Consider the following 13,947-nt stretch of genomic DNA (forward strand, 5'->3'; position numbering starts at 1 on the left):
TTGGAAAGGAGGAGGAGGAACCCCAAGGGTCCTCTAGCCCAATGCCTGGCAATGCAGGAAGGGTGAGGCAGAAAGACAAAGGTGGTTGGGAAACCTTTCCCATGATGGAGAAAAACTGACCAGGCTGGGGGTCAGCTGGACACTGGTCAGAAGTCAACAGGTCATCCCCTCAGGGATGTCATAAGACAGTGATGGCCAAACGTGGCCCTCCAACTGTTTGGGGAATACAACTCCCATCATCCCTAGCTAACAGGACCAGTGGTCAGGGATGATGGGAATTGTAGTTCCAAAACAGCTGGAGGGCTGAGTTTGGCCATCACTGCCATAAGAGTCCTCTATAGTCTGTGGGTGGGGGCCATCCAAAGTTAGCTATTGGGGGGCAGAGTGGAGGTTTCTGAGAGTGGGGGAGGTCACCCTATAATGGTCCATGACAGGGGTCAGCAAACGTTTTCAGCAGGGGGCCGGTCCACTGTTCCTCAGACCTTGGGGGGGGGGGCTGGACTATATTTGGGGGGGGAGGACAATGAATGAATTCCTATGCCCCACAAATAACCCAGAGATGCATTTTAAATGAAAGGATACATTCTACTCATGTAAAAACACGCTTATTCCCGGACTGTCCACGGGCCGGATTGAGAAGGCGATTGGGCCGGATCTGGCCCCCCGGCCTTAGATTGCCTACCCATGGTCTATGATTAAGCCTTTCTGCTAATTTTTCTGCTCATTTCTTGGCAGGGGGTAATGTTCTGAATCTCAGGATGCCAGAAACCCAGAGATCCTGGGACCAAGAGGTGCTAGAATTTAGTTAACGTTTGGGGCATCAGAGTCATGAGTCTCTATGATAGAACCAAGTAAGACGTTCCCAAACCCTCTGAAATTAGTGTGATCAGGGCTGATTAGGGCAGGCTGGTGCTAATTAACATGGACTCATTTCCTTTGAGGTATTAAGCACCAGGTCAGGCTGCCATGCATCCGGGGTTTCCTGGACGTATCCGGGATTCGTCTGATGCTAATAGCATCCAAGGGGAAGTTTGGGCAAGAGTGGAAATGTCCAGGATAACGTGGCAACCCATTCCAGAAGTGCTGATTTTTCATTTTTTTAAAAAAAGCTGGAAAACATCAGATTTCTTGGCAATTGTGCAAAAAAAAAAAAAAGTTCAACAACAGCAAAGACAACAAAGAAAGACAAACAACTAAACAACTCTTATTTTTTCCTTTTTGAAATATGGCAGCCCTGGCACCAGGCAAAACCATTCCTCATATGCAGCCCTTTGGCCATTAAATAATCTTTGCAGTGTTAAAGGGGGGGAGGGGGGGCAATTGTTATTAGGATTGTCTTTATTCTTATGCTGTCAATCACTATGCTCTGTTTTATGCTTTCATTGTCATGCCCTGTAAAATATGTTATTAGTGTGACACACTGCTCTTTGGATAATGGGTGGTGCGTAAGTCAAAGAAGTACCGGTAAGAATAACCAAAATGCCCCGAGAGTTCATTGCTGCTTTGCTTATCAGCTTTCCCTTTATCTATTCCACACATATATTTTTTTACCTTTACCTTTATATTTTTTTACCTTTACCTTTATTCCATGTATCCATCCTTTTATATGTGTTGCAGTTTCTCTTCCGTTCTCTTCATATTCCACCTTTATACAGACAGAGAGAGACGCACTCAGCATCCGGCCCTCGTGGCCCCTTCCAGCGGCCCTCCGGAGCCCTATTCCCGGAGACAGGGCTCGGCGGGGGCAAAACCCCCCATTGAAAAATGTCCCGTCAAGTTAACTGAAATGAACACGGTTGCCGCCTGAGATTTGGCGGGAAGGAAGATGCTGAGGTAAAAAGTGGAGGAGAGAGAGAGGAAGGAAGGAAGGAAGGAAGGAAGGAAGGAAGGAAGGAAGGAAGGAGAGGAAGACGCCTGAGATTTGGCAGGAAAGGAGAAGCCGAGGTTAGGAAGGCCCAGCAGAGACTCCATTTCCTCAGGGTCTTGCAAAAGAACAAGGTTCAAAGACCAATTGGTGACCTCCTTCTCCCAGTCCCGTGTGGTGTGTTGGCTTGTCAGCCATGGACGGAAAGTCTCTACGGAGGGTGGGGAACACAGCACCGGATATCATGGCTGCCCCTGAGCCCCCAGATGTTGCCTTAGGAGAGCGAGAAGAATTCTCAGGCCAGCGCCTCTTTCGTCTTCCAGCCTCAGGCAGGAGATGGAGAGGGAGCATCAGTCATACCAACAGGCCCAAAAAACAGCTTCTATCCATGGGCTCTTAGGCTGCTGAAGGGAAAAGAATACAGTGGTACCTCAGGTTAAGAACTTAATTCGTTCCAGAGGTCCGTTCTTAACCTGGAACTGTTCTTAACCTGAGGTACCACTTTAGCTAATAGGCCTTCTGCTGCCACCGGAGCCCAATTTCTGTTCTCATCCTGAAGCAAAGTTCTTAACCTGAAGCACTGTATCTGGGTTAGTGGAGTCTGTAACCTGAAGCGTCTGTAACCAGAGGTACTACTGTATCGTGTGACTGACTTTCAGGGTTGGTGTGTTGTGCGAAAAGCACAGAGTGCAGTGAGACTGAGTGTTTTGGGGGGGGAGGCTCGGTTAATTTCATTGTACACAGGTTGTACATTGACAATAAAGGTATTATTAATATTATTATTATTAAAAAGTGGAGGAAAGAAAGAAAGAAGGAGGGTGGGAGAGGGAGACGCCTGAGATTTGGTAGGAAAGGAGAGGCTGAGGTAAAAAGTGGAGGAGAGAGAGAGAGAGAGAGAGAGGAAGGCAAGAAGAAAGGGAGCGAGAGCGAGAGATGCCTGAGATTTGGCGGGAAAGGAGGAGCTGAGGAGAAAGAGAGCGGGAAATAGAACTATGAACGGGGCCCATCAACAAGGGCGAAGGCTGAGGAGAAAGAAGAGGAGGGAGGAGGGAGCCCAGAGATGAGGAAAAGGGGCTGAAATGGCGGAGTCTGAGGGAAAGAGAAGCGCCTGAAGAAGAGAAGAAATGGCGGGGGGGGGGGCTAAAAGAAAGGGAAAAGAGACAGAAATCCCCGGAGCGAGAGGGCGAGGGAGGTGGGAAGGGGAGGCGAAGCCCAGAGGCGTCTCTTGTCCTCACAGGAAAAGGCGTCGGCCATGAAACAGGCTCTCGCCATCCCAGCTTCTTACTTCCTTTTAAATCCGAGGTGTCCCTTGATAGTTTTGCGCTTTCTCTCTGGAAGCAGTTCATACTCATTCCTTCGTTGCGTGTTTGATTATATGTACTGCACACCCAATTAAATGTATTCTTTGTGTACATTAGGTAGTCTCAGCTCTACTACTGCGGCCCACACTTCAATGTACTTCGGGTTCAAGGGCAGCTTCTGTGTCCCGGGGCTCCTGTGGCCCCACATGGACCGCCCTGGGGGGGAGAGGGGCTTTGCTTCGATGCTTCCCCTTCCTCGCCCCTTTTTGTGGGGCATCAGGGGCAAGTGCCAGGTGAGGATGCTGGCCCAGGTGGGCCACTGGACTCTTTAGGGAAGTTTTCCCTCTTTGAGGTTTTATTGTATTTTAATATTTTGCTGGAAGCCACCCAGAGTGGCTGGGGGAACCCAGCCAGATGGGTGGGGTATTATTATTATTATTATTATTATTATTATTATTATCCAGCAGCTGGGCTCTCCCAAGGCTTTAGGTCTGGCTAAGATTCCCGTCCTCAAGGTGCTGCAGAGGGCTGGTTTCAGCAAAAAGAGGCCTTCTTCCAGACTGGGGCACAGGAGGGGGGCAACGACCCCACCCTCAGTCAAGGAGGTAAATAAAAGCACTTAACTAAAAGTAGAAATTGTAGAAAGATTTCGAAATATTTTTCTGAGCACTTGGGGTCAAACGAAAGGAATTTAAAACAATGGTTGCTGTCACATTTCATTTTGAATCTGCTAGACAGAGCTAGAGAGAGGACTTCAGAGCATGGGAAGTCGCCCAAAGATAGATAATTCAGCATTGAATATTTGGCTTTTTTGATTGCATCATCATTTGGAGTGTTTTAATGTCTTTATAGGACGGTTAAAATGGAAAATGTAATAAATATTAATTTTTTTAAAAACAGAGAGAGGATGGGGACAGGTGGGTGTCCTGCCCCCCCCCCGAAAACCATAAATCCAGGGTTAAAAGGAGCTGAGCTGGATTCCTAGAGAGGAAAGACAATGAAGGTGGGGGGGGCAGTCCTCCAGATGAGAAGCCCCTCCTCCCTGCCACTGTCTTTCTGCTTTGCACCTCCTGCAACCTGGTGAGTCTCCCTTGTCTTCCGCCATGGGGTGCATTGGGGAGAAGCGGGGGGGGGATGCATCAGGGGGTCCTGTTCAGCTCATGCAGGCGGGGAGCCCCCAACCAGCCCCATCCACACCCCAAGACACAACCACCCAATTGGCTCTGGAAAGGAACTGACAGGCAATGCAGCTGCTTTAAAACAGGAATGAATGGTGTTCTCAAGGGCTGCTGTGGGAATCAAAGGACAGCAGGGAGACCCCTGGATGCCCCCTTGAGCCCCTGGGAGAGAAGGGTGGGTGGAAATGCCATGAATGAGGAGAGGGAGCCCAGCCCATCATCTGGCTGCGGGATTTGGGAGCTGATTCTGATTCATCGTCAAGGTCAGCTCCACATACGTAGCAGGCATTGCAATAATCCCGGAGCATGGAGTGCCCTGTCCACGTCATCTCCATCCCAAAGGGTCTAGGGCTAGCAGCCTAGGCGAGATGGAAATGGGGTGGTAGAGAAGGGGCAGTATCTGCGGTGGGGAAATGACGGGCTCCTTCTGGCTAGTTCCTCCACCTTTGTTCTCAGATGTGGTTCCTAAAAGCTGTCAGCATTTGGCAGTGGCCGCACCCCGAGAATGGCTTTCTCTAGCCAGCTACACCAGGTGATGATAGCCCTAGGTGAGTTCTGTTGCATGTGAAGACTGCCTCTAGTGGATTGAGTGAATGAGACCCATCCGTGGCTTCAACAGTTAAGAAGGCAATTTCTTCAGATACTGTAGAGGGAGACCAGCAGCAGATTGGGCTCATCCATTGGGCAAGGTAGCCTGTCAAAGGAAAACTCTGAATCCAAACCTCTGTTGCCTTGAGGGACATTTTCTGGAGAGTAAAAGGCTAAGGAGTAAACCCTACAAAAATCTGGAGTGGATCTGGCCCCTCAGAACAAAGAAAAAGGGACCTCACCCCCGTAATCTACCTTGAGAACATTGGAGCTTCCAAGTGCTAGAAAACGGGACAGAAGCAGGAAAGTAATGTGTCCTGACGGAGGGGTGGGAAGGAGAGCAAGCCCTGAGGATCACTCTAGCCTGGCATCCATATTAAACTTGGTACAAATGACTCACTTATATTTCCTGTTCTGAATTCATTCCTTGACTGAAAGGCAGGGTCAGCCAGGCTGATTCATGTCACAGAAACCCCTTCAGTTGCCTCCACTTTTGGCCTGGTCACTTTCCTTCTAAGACAGCAAGAGGCTTACTTCTCCTTTTTTTTTTTCTTAGAGAAAGCTCTGTGGTCCAGTCCAATCCTGGTTCCTACCAAGACTCATATACGTTTACTCAGAAAACCTTTTTCTTCTCCTGATACTGTGTCAGATTTATGGGGGGCGGAATGCATTTGCTTTAGGATTTCCTAGTACCTCTTTTCAGACACACAGAACATGGCAGAAGAAAAAAAGATCCCTTCCAATCTCTTGGAGGCTTCCTGAGAACACAGATGGATGAGCAAGGCTCAGCTGACCCTGAATCAGGAAGAGGCCATGCTATGGAAACTGGGAGCAGTGGGGGATTCTGGGAAAGCTCTGGGCAGAAGATCCTGGGAGAGGAGGACACCCTTTGCTCAGAGGCGCAGAGCCAGCAGTTCAGGCAGTCCTGTCACCAGGAGGCTGAAGGACCACGGAAGGTTTGCAGCCAACTCTACCGCTTTGACCATCAATGGCTGAAGCCAGAAAGGCACACGAAAGCTGAGATGCTGGACCTGGTGATCTTGGAGCAGTTCCTGGCTGTCCTTCCAGCGGAGATGGAGAGCTGGGTGAGGGAATGCGGAGCAGAGACCAGTTCCCAGGCAGTGGCCCTGGCCGAAGGTTTCCTCCTGAGTCAGGCGGAGGAGAGGAAGCAGGCGGAGAAGAAGCAGGTGAGAGAGACTTTCCTCTGGATGCTCCCAAGGGGCTCCAACAGGAGGGAGAACAAACCCAAATGCTCTAGTAATGGCCCCTCTTTTTTGGAAAACATCCAGATAATGATATGGGCTACTTCTAAAGTTTTTGCCTCTGTCATTCCTTTTCTATGACTCTAACACTTCTCCCCATTCTCTGTTTGGAATCATTTTTGTTCTTTAAGAGAAAGAATCTGCTTGCAGGAATGGGCCCAGATTACCCTGAGGAAGAAAGGACTCCGCTCAGCGCAAGAGAGAGGCCATTGGGTAAGGAGAAAGGAGTGCTTTGTCCGTTTGGTCCCATTGTGTTGGTTTTCAAATTAATCCATGGTTTCTTTTCATCCTTTTGTGGAAGACATTTGGGACCAAGAGCCCCAAGGAGGGGAGATGTCTTTTTGCACTAGTAAAATAATCATTGGGTTAAAATGCCAAAATGCACCCAGCATGTGATGCTTATTATAGGTCCATCTGTAGATTCATTTCAATCAGGGTTTAGGCCTGGTTTAGGCACAGAAAATGATTTGGTTGCCCTGTGTGATGACCTTTGCCGAGAGGCAGACAGGGGGAATGTGCCCCCGTTAATTCTCTTTGACCTCCCTGCAGCTTTCGATACCATCGACCAAGAGCCCCAAGGAGGGAAGATGTACTTTTCCATTATTAAAATATGCATTAGCTACAAATGACAAAATGCACTCGGCTCGTGAGGTAATGGCCTGGATGAGAGCCAACAAACTGAAGCTCAGTCCAGATAAGACTAAGGCACTGTTGGGGGGGGGTCCTCAGACTGGCTTGGGGTTGCCTGCTCTCTATGGGGTAACATTCCCTCTGAAGAAGCAGGTATGTAGTTTGGGAATACTTCTGGATCCGCTGCTGTCACTTGAGGCTCAGGTGGCCTCTGTGTCTTGGAGCATCAGCTTCGGCTGGTGGCCTGGCTGTGCCTCTGTCTGGACAGGGACAGCTAACTTATTTTGTCTAACTGTAGTTTAGATTACTGCAACACATTCTACGTAGGGCTGCCTCTGAAATCGGTTTGGAAGCTTCAGCTGGTGCAACATTCGGCACCCAGCTCACTCACTGGGACAAGACTGATTGGGCATAAGAACTGATCCTGGCCTGACAGCACTAACTCCAAATTAGCTTCTGGGCCCAATCCAAAGTGCTGGTGCTGACCTAAAATGCCTTAAACGGCTCTTGACTTCAATATTTCAAGGACCACTTTTCCCCATATAAGCCACCCCAGACCTGAGCCATGCTTCATGTGCTCCCGCCATGTGAGGTCTGGAGCACGGCAACACGAGAACGGGCCTTTTCTGTACTGGTTCCCCATTTTATGGAATGCGCTTCCCAGGGAGGTTTCCCTGGTAGCTTCATGATACATATTTAGGCATTAGGCGAAAACGTTCCTCTTCAACCAGGCCTTGGGCTGATTAATATTCTATGTAGAGCCTTTTAGATTGCTCTTTCAGAGCTCTGCCATCACCGGCAATCTCCGGCATTGAATGTGTTGGTCTCGTGTGGGGCACCAAGGAGAGCTTGGCTGTCTGGCTGGTGTACCGACCACCCAGCACACCTGCAGCCACCCTGTCAGATCTGCTGGAGGTGGTGGCGGGCTGGGCCTTGGAGTTCCCAAACCTACTGGTTTTGGGAGACTTCAACGTCCATGCCGATACCACTCCCTCCTCACAGGCTCTGGACCTAGTGACTTCCATGGCAACACTAGGGCTCTCCCAGTTTGTTTTGGGCCCCACTCATCAAGCAGGCCACACGCTGGATCTGATCTTTGGGGCTGGCATAGATGTGATCATGCTCCCCGCTGTGAAAGTGCCATGGTCTGATCACTACGCTTTAAAAGCCAAGATTGACTTCCCGCTACTCCCCGGCTCAGGTGGCGAACCTATTTGGGCTCGTCCGCGAAAACTGATGGATCCTGTTAGATTCCGACAAGCCTTGCGGAACCCTGCTCCTCCTGGCGACTCATTAGATGACCTTGTTGAGGACTGGAATAACCGGCTCTTGGCAGCCATTGATGAGATTGCGCCTAAGCGCCCTCTGCGACCCCGTCGAAACCGGGCCCCTTGGTTTACTGAGGAGCTCCGGAAAATGAAGCGGGATCTCAGACGGCTAGAGCGAGTATGGCGACGGACTCGTGACGGAGCCTCAAGAACATCTTATAGGACGCTTATGAAAGCCTATGAGATGGCTATGAAAGCTGCTAAGAAATCTTACTTTGCAGCTTCCATTGCATCCGCTAGCTCTCGCCCGGCACAACTTTTTAGAATAATTAGGTCAATAACGTCCTTAGGAGGACAACCAAATTTAAGCACAAATTCGACCCACAGCTGTGAGGCATTCGCGAGCTTTTTTGCGGAGAAAGTCCTGTTGCTCCGCTGTGACCTCCCTGCCAATTTAGATACAGTGACTGAACTGGAGGCCCCTCGACTGACTTCAGGTCCAGTGTTGGACCATTTCGATCGGATACTCCCTACTGATGTGGATAGATTCCTCCAAGTTGGTAGGCCCACCACCTGCCTCCTTGATCCGTGCCCGTCTTGGCTGATTAGGGAGTGTCCAGATGTTGCGCGGACCCCCCTGGTTGAAATTATCAATTTGTCCCTTGACACGGGGACATTCCCAGGGGAACTGAAGGAAGCAGTGGTGCGTCCACTCTTAAAGAAAACTTCATTAGATCCCTTAGACCTATCCAATTACCGCCCAGTTTCAAATCTTCCATACCTGGGTAAGGTAATTGAGAGAGCGGTTGCTGAACAGCTTGGTAGGTTTCTGGAGGAAACATCGGCATTAGATCCATTTCAGTCCGGTTTCCGTCCTGGTTTTGGGACGGAGACGGCTCTGGTTGCCCTAACAGATGATATCCGTAGACAACTGGATCGAGGCGGGTCAGGACTGCTGATCCTTTTAGATTTGTCAGCAGCCTTTGACATGGTCGATCATGATCTTCTGGACCATCGCCTTGCAGACGTGGGGATACAGGGCATAGCCCGTAACTGGTTGTGCTCTTTTATCTCTGGTCGGGGACAGAGGGTGGCACTGGGGAGGGAAATGTCGTCACGCCACTCCTTGGTGTGTGGAGTGCCGCAGGGCGCAATTCTCTCCCCAATGCTTTTTAACATCTTTATGCGCCCCCTTGCCCAGATTATCCGGAGCTTTGGGCTGGGCTGTCATCAATATGCTGATGACACTCAGCTCTATCTGCTGATGGATGGCCACACCAACTCGGCCCCTTACACACTGACCAGATGCTTGGAAGCTGTGGCTGGATGGTTTCGTGGGAGCCGATTGAAACTAAATCCTTCGAAGACAGAGGTACTATGGCTGGGTCGGGATGGCATGGGGATGAGGGACCAACTCCCTTCTCTTGCGGGGGCCCAATTAGTGCCATTGCCTTCCGTTAAGAGTTTGGGTGTAATCCTTGACGCCTCCCTTTCCATGGAGGCCCAAGTCACAGCAACAGCCAAGGCGACATTTTTCCACCTTCGCCGCATCAAGCAGTTGGTCCCTTACCTTTCCCGCCCCGACCTGGCCACAGTGATCCATGCGACAGTCATTTCCAGGCTTGACTACTGTAATTCGCTCTACGCGGGGCTGCCCTTGAAGCTGTCCCAGAAACTCCAGCGGGTACAGAATGCTGCAGCGAGGCTCCTCACAGGGTCTCTGCCATGGGAGCATATTCATCCAGTGCTTTTCAAGCTGCACTGGCTCCCGGTGGAGTACAGGGTCAGATTTAAGGTGCTGCTTTTGACCTTTAAAGCCCTTCACGGCCTAGGACCCTCGTACCTACGGGACCGCCTCGCTTGGTATGCCCCACGTAGAGCCTCAAGGTCCATAAATAACAACACCCTAGTGGTCCCAGGCCCTAAGGAAGTTAGATTGGCTTCAACCAGAGCCAGGGCCTTTTCAGTACTGGCCCCAACTTGGTGGAACGCTCTGTCTCATGAGACCAGGGCCCTGCAGGATCTGATTTCTTTCCGCAGGGCCTGTAAGACAGAGTTGTTCCGCCTGGCCTTTGGATTGGAGCCAATTTGATTCCCTCCCCCCCTTTTTTCTTTTTTCTTTTCCTTCTCCTGCAATGAGGCTTCATTTTAATATTTTAATGTTCCATTATTTTAATGTTGTATTTTATTTTTGTTTTTAAGTTGTAATCACTCATCTTGTTTTTATTATTGCTTGTAAGCCGCTCTGAGCCCGGCCTTGGCTGGGGAGGGCGGGGTATAAATAAAAAATTATTATTATTATTATTATTATTATTATTTTAATTTGTGACTGCAGGAAGAGGGGGTATTGCTTCACTCTTTGGTTTTACAGTGGTACCTCAGGTTACAGACGCTTCAGGTTACAGACTCCGCTAACCCAGAAATAGTGCTTCAGGTTAAGAACTTTGCTTCAGGATGAGAACAGAAATCATGCGGCAGCAGCGGGAGGCCCCATTAGCTAAAGTGATACTTCAGGTTAAGAACAGTTTCAGGTTAAGAACGGACCTCCGGAACAAATTTAGTTCTTAGCCTGAGGTACCACAGTAATTATTTATTGTATTTTTATCTTGTGTTTTATTCTGTGAACTGCCCTAAGACCTTATGATGAAGAGCTGAATATAAATTTAATAAATAAATAATAATAAGTCTGGTGCTGGAGAAGCAGTGCTTCACCTCTGAGAGAGGCAGGCACTCCTGTCTCCCCACTTACCTTTGTCTCTTGCAGGTGACAGAATGATGCCAGAAAAACCTCCCAATCCATCTTTTCTTGGTGGCAGAGGGGAAACAATGGCTGTGGAATCAGATCAGGTAGGGGGAAGGAGCCTTGTGGGGAAAGAGGCGGAGGGGTGGGGCAGCCAGGGCATCTCTGGGCGCAAATGAATCTCTTCCTCTTTGCTTCCGTCAAATCTGCCCTTAAGAAAGGCTGAAAATGCCTTTCCATCATGTTTATCTGCTGAGAGTAATGAACAGCCACCTCACCTTAACTCTCCTCCTGAATGTCGCTAGCGTTATTTATCAGTTGTTGCAGTTCTATTTCTATGGTTATTGGTCAATGCTAAAATAGGCTTTAAATCAGCTAAGAAACTTTAAAAACTAGTGGTGAGAATTTGCCTGCCCAGCCCCTCCAATTGAGGGCTCCCCCCCTCTTCTCCACCTCCCCAAGCCCCCGTGCAACAGAACAAGGTGTGATAGATAATCTTTATGCTTTCTGAAAGGAAGACCTTTTCTTTCAGAGCCTAGTATGCTTTGAAGATGTAGCTGTGCATTTCACGGCGGAGGAGTGGGCGTTGCTGGATCCTGACCAGAGAGCTCTGCATCAGGAAGTCATGGAGGAGAATCGTGCAATCATGGCCTCTCTCGGTAAGGCTCCCTGTTGGATCATAATATCTGTTTGAAATTCTTTACATTAATCTGTGTGCCAAATCTCCCAGATTCTGATGGAGCTTAACAGCGCCACCTACAGCATCTGGGATTCTAACAGCCCCACAGCTCACATTGAATCAGGTGCTCTGCCTTGCGCCTGCAATTGCACTTTGCGGGTTGTGCTGATGTGTCATATGGGGCCATCGCAGAACTTTGGAGGGGCCCAGACCCTTCATTGAAAATTGAGGGAAGCCTTGACCACCATGGCCCCACATAGATGGCACACCTGCCTTGAGTGGAGGGCTATCTACTGTTTTGTCTGCAGACATTTTTCTCTGGTTATACCTTTTTAAACTATGATCAGGCTGTCAGCATTTTTCTTCTTGATTCTGTTGCAATTTCATTGAGCAGAAATATGACTGGCATTTGAGGTGGAGTGGATTCTGTGATTGGGCCAAACAAAATCACAGGTTCTCATAAATATGTTTGTGAACACTAGTCAACAAAGGCAGTGTACACTGTAGGAAGACTTCACACTTAACTCCCTTCCATTCTTCCACTATCAATGTTACTATCAGTGTTGATTAGAATTGTTCAATCATTTGGGTCTCCCATTTCTTCCTGAGGCTCTAATCCAATTCTCTCTCCATTGTAGGAGATGAATTTGAAATGAAGAACGAGGGAGCCCATGACAATATCCACATACTGGAGAAGTCATATAGATATTCAGAGTCCAGAGAGGACCTGAGCCAGAGCTCCCATTCCACTTTCCATCAAAGGAATAATTCCATTGGGAAGAAAGCATATCAGTGCTTGAAATGTGGAACAAGTTTCAGTAAGAAGGCTCATTTCACTTACCATCAAATAATTCATACAGGGGCGAAACCCTATCAGTGCTTGGAATGCGGAAAGAGCTTCAATCGTAAAGATCATCTCACTTCCCATCAAAGAATTCATAAAAGGGAGAAACCACACCATTGCTGGGAATGTGGAAAGAGCTTCAGTCATAGCTCCGATCTCACTTCCCATCAAAGAATTCACAAAGGCGAGAAACCCTACCAGTGCTTGGAATGCGGAAAGAGTTTCAATCGGAAAGATTATCTCACTTCCCATCAAAGAATTCACACAGGCGAGAAACCCTATCAGTGCTTGGAATGTGGAAAGAGCTTCATTTACAGGGCAAGTCTCATTCACCATCAAAGAACTCATAGTGGGGAGAAGCTATATCAGTGCTTGGAATGTGGAAAGAGCTTCATTCACAGGACAAGTCTCACTCCCCATAAAAGAATTCATACAGGGGAGAAGCCATATCAGTGTTTGGAATGTGGAAAGAGTTTCAGCTACAGAGTCAGTCTCACTTCACATCAAAGAACTCATAGTGGGGAGAAACCATATAATTGCTTGGTGTGCGGGAAGACCTTCCGTGACAGCTGCCATCTCACGTCCCATCATAGAATTCATACAGGGGAGAAACCATATCAGTGCCTGGAATGTGGAAAGAGCTTCAGGCAGAGGTCCAGTCTCATTTCCCATCAAAGAACTCATAGCTGGGAGAAACCATATCAGTGCTTGAAATGAGGAAAGGGCTTCAGTCCGAACTCCCCGAACTCCCTTTCAAAGAGCTAGCTGGGAGAATTGTAGAATCTAGTCCAGCCACTTGCATTGCAAAAATCTCAGCTGAAACCCATGACACATGACCACCTGCTTCAGATCTTCCAAGGAAGGGGAGTCCACTACCTTTCTAGGCAGTCCTTTCCGCAGCTGAACTGTTCCTACCATTAGAAAGTTCTTCCAGATGCTCAATTGGAATCAACTTTCTTCTAACTTTCTTCTAACTTGAAGCTTGCTCCATGCTCCATGTGAACATACTCGAAGATCACTATCCTATCTCCTCTAAGTCAAAGATTTTGCAGTCTAAACATTTCCAACTCCCCCCACTGCTGCTCCTAAGTCTTGCTTTCCAGACCTTTGATCATCTTGGTCACCTCCTCTGCTCACATTCCACCTTGTCAACATCCTTCTCGATTGATGGTGCCCAGAACTAGACACAAGACTCCAGACAATGTCTGGCCAAGGCAGAATAATGTGGGACTATTACTTATACTTATTTGGATGCTATACTTTTGTTGATGCAACCTAGCTAGCAGCAACTATCTCTTTTTTTTTTTGCTGCTGCTGCATCACACTGTGGACTCACGTTAAGCATGTGTTCACGAGACCCCTAAATCCTTTTCACATGTACTGCTAGTAAGCCAGGTGTCCCCACCCTACATTGGTGCATCTGGTTCATCCTGCCTAAGTGCAAAATTTCACATCTGCCCCTATTGAAATTCATTTCTCCCTTCTGAAATTCCTTTGCCCGTTTGAGAATCATTTGCCTCTATTCTTAGCCACATTAAAGGAACCGGAAGGAGCTCGGGGGCTCTTGCAAAACTGATTCAAAACCTTGGAAGA

The 13,947-nt window shown here is 48.5% G+C and overlaps 1 protein-coding gene across 3 annotated transcripts; it reads left to right on the forward strand.

Moving 5' to 3' along the window:
• The first annotated feature begins 2,169 nt into the window (after positions 1–2,169).
• Positions 2,170–13,907, forward strand: LOC310692024 (uncharacterized protein). 3 transcript variants are annotated; one of them, XM_083472391.1, is made up of 6 exons: positions 4,214–4,245; positions 5,635–6,118; positions 6,325–6,406; positions 10,856–10,938; positions 11,364–11,490; positions 12,149–13,907. In XM_083472391.1, the coding sequence occupies exons 2-6, from the start codon at positions 5,702–5,704 to the stop codon at positions 13,069–13,071; spliced, it is 1,632 nt and encodes a 543-aa protein (XP_083328517.1). In that variant the 5' UTR covers positions 4,214–4,245; positions 5,635–5,701; the 3' UTR covers positions 13,072–13,907. The 3 variants fall into 3 exon arrangements, with proteins under 3 accessions (XP_083328518.1, XP_083328517.1, XP_083328516.1); XM_083472392.1 differs by lacking the exons at positions 4,214–4,245; positions 5,635–6,118 and adding an exon at positions 2,170–2,628; XM_083472390.1 differs by having other exon boundaries at positions 4,220–6,118.
• The last annotated feature ends 40 nt before the right edge of the window (positions 13,908–13,947 follow it).

This window comes from Podarcis liolepis (assembly GCF_965112155.1).
Source record: "Podarcis liolepis genome assembly, chromosome: 13".
Lineage (NCBI taxonomy): Eukaryota > Metazoa > Chordata > Lepidosauria > Squamata > Lacertidae > Podarcis > Podarcis liolepis.

What these genes read in the sequence shown, in the direction of transcription:
- LOC310692024 (XM_083472391.1), top strand. Translation starts at nt 5,702, where the DNA reads ATGGATGAGCAAGGCTCAGCTGACCCTGAATCAGGAAGAGGCCATGCT. An exon ending in AGCAGGCGGAGAAGAAGCAG is followed by an intron (nt 6,119 to 6,324) that starts GTGAGAGAGACT and finishes TTGTTCTTTAAG; the next exon opens with AGAAAGAATCTGCTTGCAGG. An exon ending in CGCAAGAGAGAGGCCATTGG is followed by an intron (nt 6,407 to 10,855) that starts GTAAGGAGAAAG and finishes TGTCTCTTGCAG; the next exon opens with GTGACAGAATGATGCCAGAA.